The 12,351-nt window shown below is 49.8% G+C and overlaps 1 protein-coding gene across 2 annotated transcripts in view; it reads left to right on the forward strand.

Annotated features, from left to right (window-relative positions):
- Positions 1-12,351, forward strand: part of PTPRN (protein tyrosine phosphatase receptor type N) — a 160,091-nt gene that overhangs the window by 113,386 nt on the left and 34,354 nt on the right. For both annotated transcript variants that reach the window (XM_068246034.1, XM_068246035.1), the window contains 3 exons: positions 7,645-7,857; positions 10,565-10,777; positions 12,174-12,321. In XM_068246034.1, the coding sequence (XP_068102135.1) occupies positions 7,645-7,857; positions 10,565-10,777; positions 12,174-12,321 (574 nt within the window). The remainder of the gene's footprint in view (positions 1-7,644; positions 7,858-10,564; positions 10,778-12,173; positions 12,322-12,351) is intronic.

A 12,351-nucleotide genomic window follows, 5' to 3' on the forward strand; every position in this document is an offset into this window, starting at 1 on the left:
TGATTTTGGATGTGACAGCTCAGGATGCTGTGTGTGACTCTGGATGTGACAGCTCAGGATGCTGTGTGTGACTCTGGATGTGACAGCCCAGAATGCTGTGTGTGACTCTGGATGTGACAGCTCAGGATGCTGTGTGTGACTCTGGATGTGACAGCCCAGAATGCTGTGTGTGACTCTGGATGTGACAGCTCAGGATGCCGTGTGTGACTCTGGATGTGACAGCTCAGGATGCTGTGTGTGACTCTGGATGTGACAGCCCAGAATGCTGTGTGTGACTCTGGATATGACAGCTCAGGATGCTGTATGTGACTCTGGATGTGACAGCTCAGGACGTTGTGTGTGACTCTGGATGTGACAGCTCTGGCTGCTGTGGGTCTGGATGTGACAGCTCAGGATGCTGTGTGTGACTCTGTATGTGACAGCTCAGGATGCTGTGTGTGACTCTGTATGTGACAGCTCAGGATGCTTTGTGTGACTCTGGATGTGGCTACTGTGGCTCTGGATGTGACAGCTCAGGATGCTGTGTGTGACTTTGGATGTCACAGCTCAGGATGCTGTGTGACTCTGGATGTGACAGCTCAGGATGCTGTATGTGACTCTGGATGTGACAGCTCAGGATGCTGTGTGTGACTCTGGATGTGACAGCTCAGGATGCTGTGTGTGACTCTGGATGTGACAGCTCAGGATGCTGTGTGTGACTCTGGATGTGACAGCTCAGGATGCTGTGTGTGACTTTGGATGTGACAGCTCAGGATGCTGTGTGTGACTCTGGATGTGACAGCTCAGGATGCTGTGTGTGACTCTGGATGTGACAGCTCAGGATTCTGTGTGCGACTCTGGATGTGACAGCTCAGGATGCTGTGTGTGACTCTGGATGTGACAGCTCAGGATGCTGTGTGTGACTCTGGATGTGACAGCTCAGGATGCTGTGTGACTCTGGATGTGACAGCTCAGGATGCTGTGTGTGACTTTGTGTGTGACAGCTCTGGATGCTGTGTGTGACTCTGGATGTGACAGCTCTGGCTGCTGTGTGTGACTCTGGATGTGACAGCTCAGGATGCTGTGTGTGACACTGGATGTGACAGCTCTGGGTGCTGTGGCTCTGGATGTGACAGCTCAGGATGCTGTGTGTGACTCTGGATGTGACAGCTCAGGATGCTGTGTGTGACAGCTCTGGATGCTGTGTGTGACTCTGGATGTGACAGCTCTGGCTGCTGTGTGTGACTCTGGATGTGACAGCTCAGGATGCTGTGTGTGACACTGGATGTGACAGCTCTGGGTGCTGCAGCTCTGGATGTGACAGCTCAGGATGCTGTGTGTGACTTTGTGTGTGACAGCTCAGGATGCTGTGTGTGACTCTGGATGTGACAGCTCAGGATGCTGTGCGTGACACTGGATGTGACCGCTCTGGGTGCTGTAGCTCTGGATGTGACAGCTCAGGATGCTGTGTGTGACTCTGGATGTGACAGCTCAGGATGCTGTGTGTGACTCTGGATGTGACAGCTCAGGATGCTGTGACTCTGGATGTGACAGCTCAGGATGCTGTGTGTGACTCTGGATGTGACAGCTCAGGATGCTGTGTGTGACTCTGTATGTGACAGCTCAGGATATGTGTATGATTCCTGATTTGGCACTTCCGGATGCTCAGCCGTGTGCTCTGTGTCTGCGGTGTGGTAATCTCTGCTGCTCACACACGCTCCCTGTCTTATCATATTGATTACAGGTTAATGTGGGGGATGGGCTCTCAGTGGGGAGGCTGGGGGGCCGTCATCCAGCTGTAGGGAAGGAGGGGGGCTGGAATGATGAGAAGAACATGGAAGGTGTCGGCCCATCTTTGGGTGGGGGCAGGGAGGGAGGACGCCCGTCCGCACAGTCACGCCCCCCCTTCTTCTGTAACATGGAACTGTTGTCATGGCAACCTCTTTTGATGTGACAAGTGCTGTGATTGTGACGGAGAAGGCGATATTCTGGGGAGCTTACGGTGGCAGGGAGAGGGTACCAGACTCCCCCCACCCCTCACCAGCCTGCCGCTCCCATCCCTGTCCTCCATTGCCACTCTCCATCATTCGCTGAGTTCCCCTCGTAGCCCATCTTTTGTGTGCCGTCTCCCCTCTCGCCTGTCCAGAGGCTCCTCTCTGTTCATTCATTCCGTAAATTGGCTTTTCTGCCAGCCTGAAAAGCTTCATCCTGCTGCTGCCTCTTCTTTTCACTTTTCTCATCTGTCCGTTTCCCTTCTCCGCTCTCTTCATGTCCCCCCCCTTTATGTTTTATCTTCGAGCTGTGCCTCTCCCATTCCCTCTTGTGTCACCGTAGCCTGTCCCTGGGCATTGTGTGTGTGTTTGTGACATGAATGAGGCGTGGGGCCCAGCGTGTGAGTATTGTCCCCTCTTGCCCCCCCTAACATCCACCATCACCCCTCCTCCCCTTGGAGGACTCTGTACAGAGATGGCCCAGGCCAACCAGCAAGACCCTCCGCGCCCATTAGGTAAGTTTTGTGTGAGAACACTTCTCTCTTTTTAGTCGGAGGCCTCCACTCCCTTCGCGCTCTGTGAGAAGGTGGGGGTTATAAATTCTAAAAAGCATCGTGTTACTATTGATCTCTGTACGGCCAATTACATCATCATCGTCGTTGTCGGGTTTGTACGTGCTTTTTTCTTTCTCTCTCGCTTTGGAAGACGGAAAATGCATAATGTCAAAATCTGATCCTTTCGGAGGTGACATGGGGGCGATCTTGCCTCCTTTTGACCTTGAGAAACAAGGCATTAACCTCCATTCAGGTCCCCGTTTGGGTTGCAAACTCTGGTCTTAGGGTGGGATGCATTCGAGGCAATCTGACCGAGGAATCTTAGGGCTCTGTGATCAATCTCTATGCGGTGCGAAGGCCTAGCTAGACCGTCTCTTTAGATTTTATATAGTCGGGACTATTCTCACAGTCGACGGTGAGATCGCTCAGAGATTGTTCGATCGCTTTGCGACGGTAAGATTGCGTAGAGATTGTTCAATCGCATTGCTGCATGTGTGTGGTGCGAGGGTTTTATAACAGTTGGAGTGATTTTTTTGGAGGCACCTGCTGATATTTGAAGAGCCAAAAATTTTAGTAGACATCAACAATATCCAAGAAACTACTAGAGAGCAGATCTAGGGGTTCTCATTCAGGGCGTACTGGTAATTGTAGTCCCATAAAAGAGGGAGAACGTTAGATAACACGATTGGTCGAAAGTATGTAGAGAAAACTATCTCCTGGCGTGAAAGTTTCATTTCCGTTAACAGTCTGACCGTGTGTGTGCTTGGAGAGGTCAGATTGGCGCAGGTGAATGGAATAACTGTGTCTCTGATCACGCTGGGGAAGTTATTAATCATCAGAGCAGGGAAGTGGATGAAGGTGACATCCAGCAGTGTGTGGAGTACTAGGAGATGTACAGCGTCACAGGAATTGTGGGAAAATCTGGGATCGCTTGTCGGGAGCTTGCTGTTTAGTATAGGTAAAGCTGGGCCCACACCGGACAGCCTGATTGTACTGTCTCTATGCACTCAGGCCAAGAACAGGGCAGGATTTTTGCAATGGCCATGTAGGCTGTGGCCTAGTGCGGATGCTGCTAAAGGACAACTGTAACGAGAGGTATATGGAGGATGCCATATTTATTTCCTTTTAAACAATACCAGTTGCCTGGCTGTCCTGCTGATCCTCTACCTCTAATACTTTTAGCCATAGCCCCTGAACAAGCATGCAGCAGATCAGGTGTTTCTGACATTATTCTCAGATCTGACAAGACTAGCTGCACGCTTGTTTCTGGTGTGATTCAGCCACTACTGCAGCCAAACAGATTAGCAGGGCTGCCAGGCAACTGGTATTGTTTAAAAGGAAATAAATATAGCAGGATTCTGCATATGGAAGAGGAAGCTGCGAAAACCAGAGAAAAATTAAGATGAAATGGGGCTCTGAGCAAGATGGCAGTTTTTGCCCACCGCTGATGGTCACCTGGCTTTTTTAGTAAGATTTTGTGAGAGCTAGCATCCATCAGGCCCCTAGACTCTCTCCAGGCCCTAGGCAACTGCCTAGCTTCGCCTTGTGAATGATCCGGCTCTGGATGCAACACATAGAAGAGGGGAGAGGCTGCCTACAGAAGTCGGACATAAAGCAGAGGGCCCTGCTGCACATGGATGTTACCCGTAGAGGGGGAGGGGACACATGACAAAGGAAGGGGCTGCTGCATACGGAAGGATGGGGGTCCCCCTCCTTTCCACGTGTACCCCTTTTCCATAATGAGCCCCCCTTTCCAAGTGTAGTCCCTTTTCCACATAGAGACCCCCTTCCATGTTTAGCCCCCTTTTATATAGAGATCCCCCCACCACCTTCCATAGACCCCCCCCCCCCTCCTTCCATGTGCAGCAGCCCCCCTCCTTTATCTCTGTATGGAAGGGGCTGCACATGGAAGTGGGTGGGTCTCTTTATAAAAGAGGGAGGCTTGGCCAGGAAGTGTGCAATGTGAGGGCCAAACAAGTGAATATGAATGGAATAGATTGCCCGAACAGGTATTTACACTACTCAAGCTATCCATACACGGTAGATGCTCAGTAATTTTCCTGACTTTCATTTTCGTCAATATTTTGACTGAAATGGATTTTAAATACATTTTTTCTTCCATTGGATATGCTAATTGAACGGAATAATGGTCTAATCCATCAATAGAGTAGTAGATTCGATCACCCTGATGGAATCTGCAATAAATCTGTGCAACAACAAGTTTTGAGTTGTTTGACAAGTTCGACTTCAGAACTTTGTTCCCAATTCTTCCAATCAAATATGGCCGGATTTCTGGCGAGGTCACAAAGGCCAAGGCCTAGGGTGCACCAGGAAGCAAGGGGCGGACTGCGGGCTGGCACGCTCATGCAGTCAAGCTGCCAAACGTGAACTGTAGCAGTTGTGCAAGTGCCTGGGACTCGGGGAATGGGGGGGCAGCAAACGTGCCAGCTTATTGTCTGTGACCTGAGCTGTCACTCATCATCACCATTGCCTGCTGACTCCACCCTCTACTGAGCTCCATCCTATCAGAGGGGAAAGCATCGATTTGGCCCATAAATGGAATAAAAATTATAGCCATTCTGATCATTTCAGATATAATCGATCCATAAAACAGGTTGATAAAACGACTAATTGGTCATTTGTAGTCGATTGGCACCATCAACACTGTCCAAACCATCGTTTATCGTTCAGTTAAACTGCATCGTTCGATCAATAAAAGTGTGTGTGTGGTAGGGGGCTTGCTGCTTTTCAGGGGGCTGCTGGGGATAGCTTGAGCGGCAAAAAGTACAAATCTGACCCTGCGATCAGAGCCTAAATCTTTACACATGTGCAGTGCAGCAGAGGGTGTTCACTCCCCCTTGTCGCCGCATCTGACCACTGTGTTCCGCGTAGCAATCCAGCTCTCTGATACTTCCTCTCTCACAGCTGGAAAGTGTCTGAAAGATGGATTGTGACAAGGAACGCAGCGGGCAGAAGTGGCAAGGGTGAGCTAACAGCCCCGGACGCCATACACTTGTGCAAAGATTCAGGTTCTGAACACAACAATCTGGAACCACACTAGCAACAACATGTCTGATCATCAATATTGTAATTGATTGTAACCGAACATGCATCTTTTAAAACCATCAATCGGACCGGAGAATCAAGAATCTAGGCCTGGCAAGGAAGGGGCGGCAGTCGATCAACCGCCCATTGCCTGCATTGAGCAGTGCAATGCTATGGTTTGATTGTTTTTTAATAGATTAACTGCTACACAAGGTGTCAGCCACTGACATGTGTGGGTACACTCCCATTTGGTTGCATTATAGAGCAGTTAAAAGGAGCCAGCATTCGTCAGTTGGACGGCTGAAGGGCAAGGTAAATACCCTGATTAGCCATCCATGTGAAAAAGTCCTTATTTTTGTGCCTGTATCATCTTAAAGTGGACCTGAACTCTCGCACAGGACAGAAGGAAAACATAGAGAATGCACCCTGTATGTATTTAGAGAGGTTAGCCTGTCTAATTCACCCTCATCTGTGACTAATCACTAGTAGAGATGTGGCGAACGGTTCCCGAACCGTTCGCCGGCGAACATCTCTAAATCCATGGGCCTCTTACTACTTCCGGGTCGCAATGACTTGGAGTAGTACGCCTGCGCTGCCCGGCGGAGCGCGTCCTAGATCGTACTCCTGTTGCCGGGCACTCTCTGCGCATGTGCATGACGTCATGAGTGAGATGAGATGAAATGAGCACATGCGCAGAGAGTGCCCGGCAACAGGAGTACGATCTAGGACGCGCTCCGCCGGGCAGCGCAGGCGTACTACTCCGGGTCATTGCGACCCGGAAGTAGTAAGAGGCCCAGAGAGGTTCGCCAGGCGAACTGTTCGGCCCATCACTAATCACTAGTTGTAATTGGATATCTCAGCTGTGTCAGCTGGCTGCCTCGCCCAAGCAGCTAATTTGTAAACACAGGATGTTAACCCTATGTCTGCTTCCATGAAAGCAGGAAGAAGACACACTGCAGATGTATTGCAGAATTTGTATCAGCTGTAACAAAGAAATGTGTTTCTTTTGTTCTGTTATGCTGTTGCTTATCTTTTAGAGCAGAGAGGAAGTTCTGAGTTCAGTACCGGTTATAGCCTAGCCACACAGAACAACATTCATTTTATCCTGTTTTTCAATTCTTTGCTTGTGTAGAAAAAACAAATGTTTTACTTTTTTTTTGGGGGGGGGGGAGGGGGGGGATCCCCTTTTTTAAAAGTTTTCAGTCCGCTGTGGTAGAAGATTCTGATCAATTTTTCAAAAATAATTGAATAGTTTTCAGAGTTTTCAAACATTTTTTTTTCATCATGGGCGTAAGATCGAACAGATGTTTCAAAAGTTACAATCCACCAGAAAAATTACGCGTAATTCTCAAAGGAAAAAAGGAAAATTAAAAAAATTAGATCGTGTGTGGGCCACCTTTAGACCTTCACTAAACAGATACACTGAAATGCAAGTTCAGGGGTTCTAAAATGACTCAAAAACTAAAATAATTTGGCTCTAGCTTGTTAGGAAGATGTAGAAGAAGAGTAGAGGTTTTGTTATGTGACCGTTACCAGCAGGGCCGGATTTGTACTTTCCAGTGCCCTTTAGGTAGAGATAAGAAAGTGTAATTTACAGCTGCTGGGGTCAGTCTGACAGCTGTAAAGGAGAAGGTGAAGAAACTAACAGAGCTCACTGATGTTTGGGAATGCCTGCATTAAAATGCCTGCATTAAAACTCAACAGAGAGAGATGCAGGGATTGGGGAACTCTGGAATTCATCTATTAGTGCAGAGCAGGACGCTGGATGGCTGCGCTGCGGGACCAGAAGAGATGATTTACTTTGACATATGACCTCCTCTCTCCAAGTCCTGCCGCCCTTCTGAGTTTATCAGATTTTATCGCCCTAGGCCACGGCCTTTGTGGCCGGCCTTCCCAGAAATCCGGCCCTGGTTACCAGCAAAGGGTGAAACAGGAGCATCAATAGGCACAGCCTTTTACATAAACCTGTTTGTGGGAGGGGTAAATCTTCTCTGTTAGAGCATCTTTAGGTTACTGTATTACAAATGCGTGTTTATTTCTTCTCCATTAATATCAGAACTCTTTTCACCCCACAGCGCAGTAATGGTACCACCTACCCTCACGCCGCTCACTTTGGGGATACGTTCCGCTTTGTCCTGCTCATCTTTATTGCCTTGGCCTGTATAGCTGGCATTGTCATCGCCTCGGCTGTCATCTTCTGTCTCCGCCAACATGCCAAGCAGAGGGAGAAGGAGCGGCTGGCCGGACTTGGGCCCGAAGGGGGAGGAGACTCTACATTTGAGTACCAGGTAGACCGCCAGCTGTCTGTTCCCAGGATGCTTTGCCACAGATTTTAACATTAACCACTTCTCTACCACGGGGTTTTTTACCTAAAAACCACAGCAATTTTCACATTTAAGGGAGGCAAGGGTTAATGGGCTTAATGGGGGTATAATTTATTTAAAAAAAAACCTCACTGATGCTGATCAGTCACTAATGCTGTGTTCGTTATCTGAGATCCTCTCAGGAGAGATCTCAGTAACTGTAACAGCATAGAGACTGATGCAATGTTTACACACATTCTGCATGAATAAGCACTGTCATTGGCTTTGTGAACACATGTTCACATCAGCCAATCACAGACCAGCGGGTGCCCGACGCGTATGCCCGTCCGCGTGCACGCGAACGCGGACGCGATCGCGCACGCGAACGCGATCGCGCACAGCAGGAAAATAAACAGGAGTTGCCTATTTACGCCCCTGTGACTCAGGTGAATTTTAAAGGGGCGTAGATAAGCGTGGCAGAGGTTGTTAAGTGGTTAAACTAGATTTACAGCCGATGATCCTCCTGTTGTGGAGAGCTACCTATCAGTCTGAGCACTATGAGAGTCCAGATTCAGGAGTGCTCCAAGACTATTCCAATGTACAAATCTTACATTTCCTTGTGCAAGTCAAACATTGGAAAAAAAAAAAAGAAAACCATTTTTTTTCCACTTTAAGCACATCTGAACTTATATGGAGGCTGACAAATGTATTTCCTTTTAAGTAATGCACATTGCCTGGCTGTCCTGCTGATCTAGTCTAGTCTAGCCTCTAGTACTTTTAGCCACAGACCCTGAACAAGCATGCAGATCAGATGACTGAAGTGTGACTGGATTAGCTGCATGCTTGTTTCAGGTGTGTGATTCAGACACTACTGAAGCCAAAGAGATCAGCAGGACTGCCAGGCAATATGCATAGTTTAAAAGGAAATAAATATGGCAGCCTTTAAATCCCTTTCAGTTCAGGTGTACTTTAAAATGTAACTCAAGACACAAAAACGATTCTGTTTGCTGTTCTTTGAGCTTCAAAGAAAGTGTAATATTAATAACTTTCTCCCTCTTCCTCCTCTCTCACCCCCCTCCTCCTTCTCACTTCCTTCCTTTGTTTCTCAACTTTTCTCTCTCTCTCTCTCTCTCTCTCTCTCTCTCTCTCCACCCTATGCCTCTCCCCCCAATTTCTCTCCCTCTCTCTCTCCGCCCTATGCCTCTCCCCCCAATCTCTCTCCCTCTCTCTCTCCGCCCTATGCCTCTCCCCCCAATCTCTCTCCCTCTCTCTCTCCGCCCTATGCCTCTCCCCCCAATCTCTCTCCCTCTCTCTCTCCGCCCTATGCCTCTCCCCCCAACCTCCCTCCCTCTCTCTCAACCCTATGCCTCCCCCCAATTTCTCTCCCTCTCTCTCTCTCTCCGCCCTATGCCTCTCCCCCCAATTCCTCTCTCTCTCTCTCCGCCCTATGCCTCTCCCCCCAATTCCTCTCTCTCTCTCTCCGCCCTATGCCTCTCCCCCCAATTCCTCTCTCTCTCTCTCTCTGCCCTATGCCTCTCCCCAATCTCTCTCTGCCCTATGCCTCTCCCCCCAATTTCTCTCCCTCTCTCTCTCCGCCCTATGCCTCTCCTCCCAATTCCTCTCTCTCTCTCTCTGCCCTATGCCTCTCCCCCCAATTCCTCTCTCTCTCTCTCCGCCCTATGCCTCTCCCCCCAATTCCTCTCTCTCTCTCTCTGCCCTATGCCTCTCCCCAATTTCTCTCCCTCTCTCTCTCCGCCCTATGCCTCTCCCCAATCTCTCTCCCTCTCTCTCTCCGCCCTATGCCTCTCCCCCCAATTTCTCTCCCTCTCTCTCTCCGCCCTATGCCTCTCCCCAATCTCTCTCCCTCTCCGCCCTATGCCTCTCCCCCCAATTTCTCTCCCTCTCTCTCTCCGCCCTATGCCTCTCCCCCCAATCTCTCTCCCTCTCTCTCTCTCCACCCTATGCCTCTCCCCCCAATCTCTCTCCCTCTCTCTCTCCACCCTATGCCTCTCCCCCCAATCTCTCTCCCTCTCTCTCTCCACCCTATGCCTCTCCCCCCATTCTCTCTCCCTCTCTCTCTCCACCCCATGCCTCTCCCCCCAATCTCTCCCCCTCTCTCTCTCCACCCTATGCCTCTCCCCCCAATCTCTCTCCCTCTCTCTCTCCACCCCATGCCTCTCCCCCCAATCTCTCTCCCTCTCTCTCTCCCCCCAATTTCTCTCCCTCTCTCTTTCCGCCCTATGCCTCTCCCCCCAATGTCTCTCCCTCTCTCTCTCCGCCCTATGCCTCTCCCCCCAATCTCTCTCCCTCTCTCTCTCCGCCCTATGCCTCTCCCCCCAATGTCTCTCCCTCTCTCCGCCCTATGCCTCTCCCCCCAATCTCTCTCCCTCTCTCTCTCCGCCCTATGCCTCTCCCCCCAATGTCTCTCCCTCTCTCTCTCCGCCCTATGCCTCTCCCCCCAATGTCTCTCCCTCTCTCTCTCCGCCCTATGCCTCTTCACCCAATTTCTTTTCCCCTCTCCCTCACTCTTTTCACCATTTCTCCCTCCCTTTCTCACATTCCCTCTTTGTCTCTGCCTCCCTCCACCACTTCACTCCCTCCATTTGCCCCCCCCCGTTTCTCTCTCCCCCTCTCCCATCTGCCCCCCCTCACCCCCCTTCTCTCCATCACTCTCTCCTTCTCACCCCTCCAGGACCTCTGCAGGCAGCACATGGCTGGGAAGTCTCTGTTTGGCCGCACAGAGGGAGGGAGCGGGGCCGCAGCAGAGAACTCGCGGGTCAGCAGTGTATCTTCGCAGTTCAGTGACATCCCACAACCCAGTCCCAGCTCACACAGCAGCACCCCCTCCTGGTGCGAGGAACCTGTGCAGTCCAACATGGACATCTCCACCGGTCACATGATCCTGGTAAGAGCACAGGGCGCACAATATACGCTGTAAAAGTTTTATAAACCGCGACATCCAATCAACTCTGCTCAGACAGAATGACAAGTCAAACTCTGATCGAGTGCTGGGAGCGGGTGTTCTGCTTTTCCTTTTCTTCAGCCCCAAACACTGATTTTACTGAAGAGGACCAGGCCTCTATGGTCAGTTCTGGTGAAGGATTGGTGGGTATAGGTGGTGCAATTGCTAAACTATACTTAAAGAGGAACTTAAATCAAGAATTGAACTTCATCCCAATCAGTAGCCGATACCAACTTTCCCACGAGAAATCTTTACCTTCTCTCCAATAGATCAACATGTTCCATGTTTGCCCTACGGTGCCCAGTACACCATACATTACCTCTCCGCGTCTGCCGCTGTCTTCCGTTAGGGAGGACAGCGGTGGGGGTTTCACTACGTTTGTTGATTATCCCAATATCGCTCGTTAGCGCCGCGGGACTGACAACGACGGTCCGACGTCTTACAGCATGTCTGACCGATTAATGCGACCAATTTTAGGCCCAATTGTTTCCATCGGCGAACGGGCATGTACTTGGCGGCACAGTTTTCATGTCACACACAAATAAACAAACACAGAACCTTTATATTACACTTTTCTCCTGGCGGACTCAAAGCGCTCTACGCGTTTTATAGGCAGTAGCAGTGTTAGGAAGTATTGCCCAAGGTCTCCTACTGAATAGGTGCCGGCTTACTGAACAGGCAGAGCCGAGATTCGAACCCAGGTCTCCTGTGTCAGAGGCAGAGCCCTTACCCATTACACTATCCAGCCACTCCTCTGATTCAGTTATAATAGTCAATCGGATACCAAGTCGCCTGATCCATTAGGAGGATGAAATAGTGGTCACTAACTAGCTTATAACTAGCTTATCATGGCCTAGGTCAGAGAGATTATATACTTGGGTGAACAACTAAGTTTTTACACAAATTGATTGAAAGAGGCGTCCTGGTGGTTTATAAAAGCACTTAAAAACAGTTTAGAATCGACAAAATATTTTGAGGTGGCTTACCTCAAAGAAACAAAAATCTTTGATGAAACAAAAGATTTTATTGGTAGCACAGGCAACGCGTTTCACGGGTCTGAGCCCGCTTCCTCAGGCCAAATAACAGTGCCAAACTACAAAGATATGGTCAGCATAGGGAGCCTGATTTTTAGGCTGCCTTTCAAGATATCAGAGGATGGGGAGTGAGTAACAGATTTTTAGAGGGAGTTCCAGAAGAGCGGAGAAGCACAGGAGAAATCTTGAATGTGGCAGGGGAAGGAGATGGCAGGGTGGACAAGGAGAGGAAGTCATTAGAAGAGCACAGCCTGCATGTGGTATAATATTAGATCACCTCTCACCAATGCTATATGTCCCCCCAGGCATACATGGAAGACCACCTGAGGAACAGAGACCGCCTCGCTAAGGAGTGGCAGGCGCTGTGTGCGTATCAGGCTGAGCCAAACGCCTGCTCCATCGCCAAGAGTGACTCCAACCTGAAGAAAAACCGGAACGCACAGTTTGTTCCCTGTAAGTGTGTGATTTAGAGGGGGGGGTGAT

This window comes from Hyperolius riggenbachi, chromosome 7 (assembly GCF_040937935.1).
Source record: "Hyperolius riggenbachi isolate aHypRig1 chromosome 7, aHypRig1.pri, whole genome shotgun sequence".
In the NCBI taxonomy this organism is placed as follows: Eukaryota; Metazoa; Chordata; class Amphibia; order Anura; family Hyperoliidae; genus Hyperolius; species Hyperolius riggenbachi.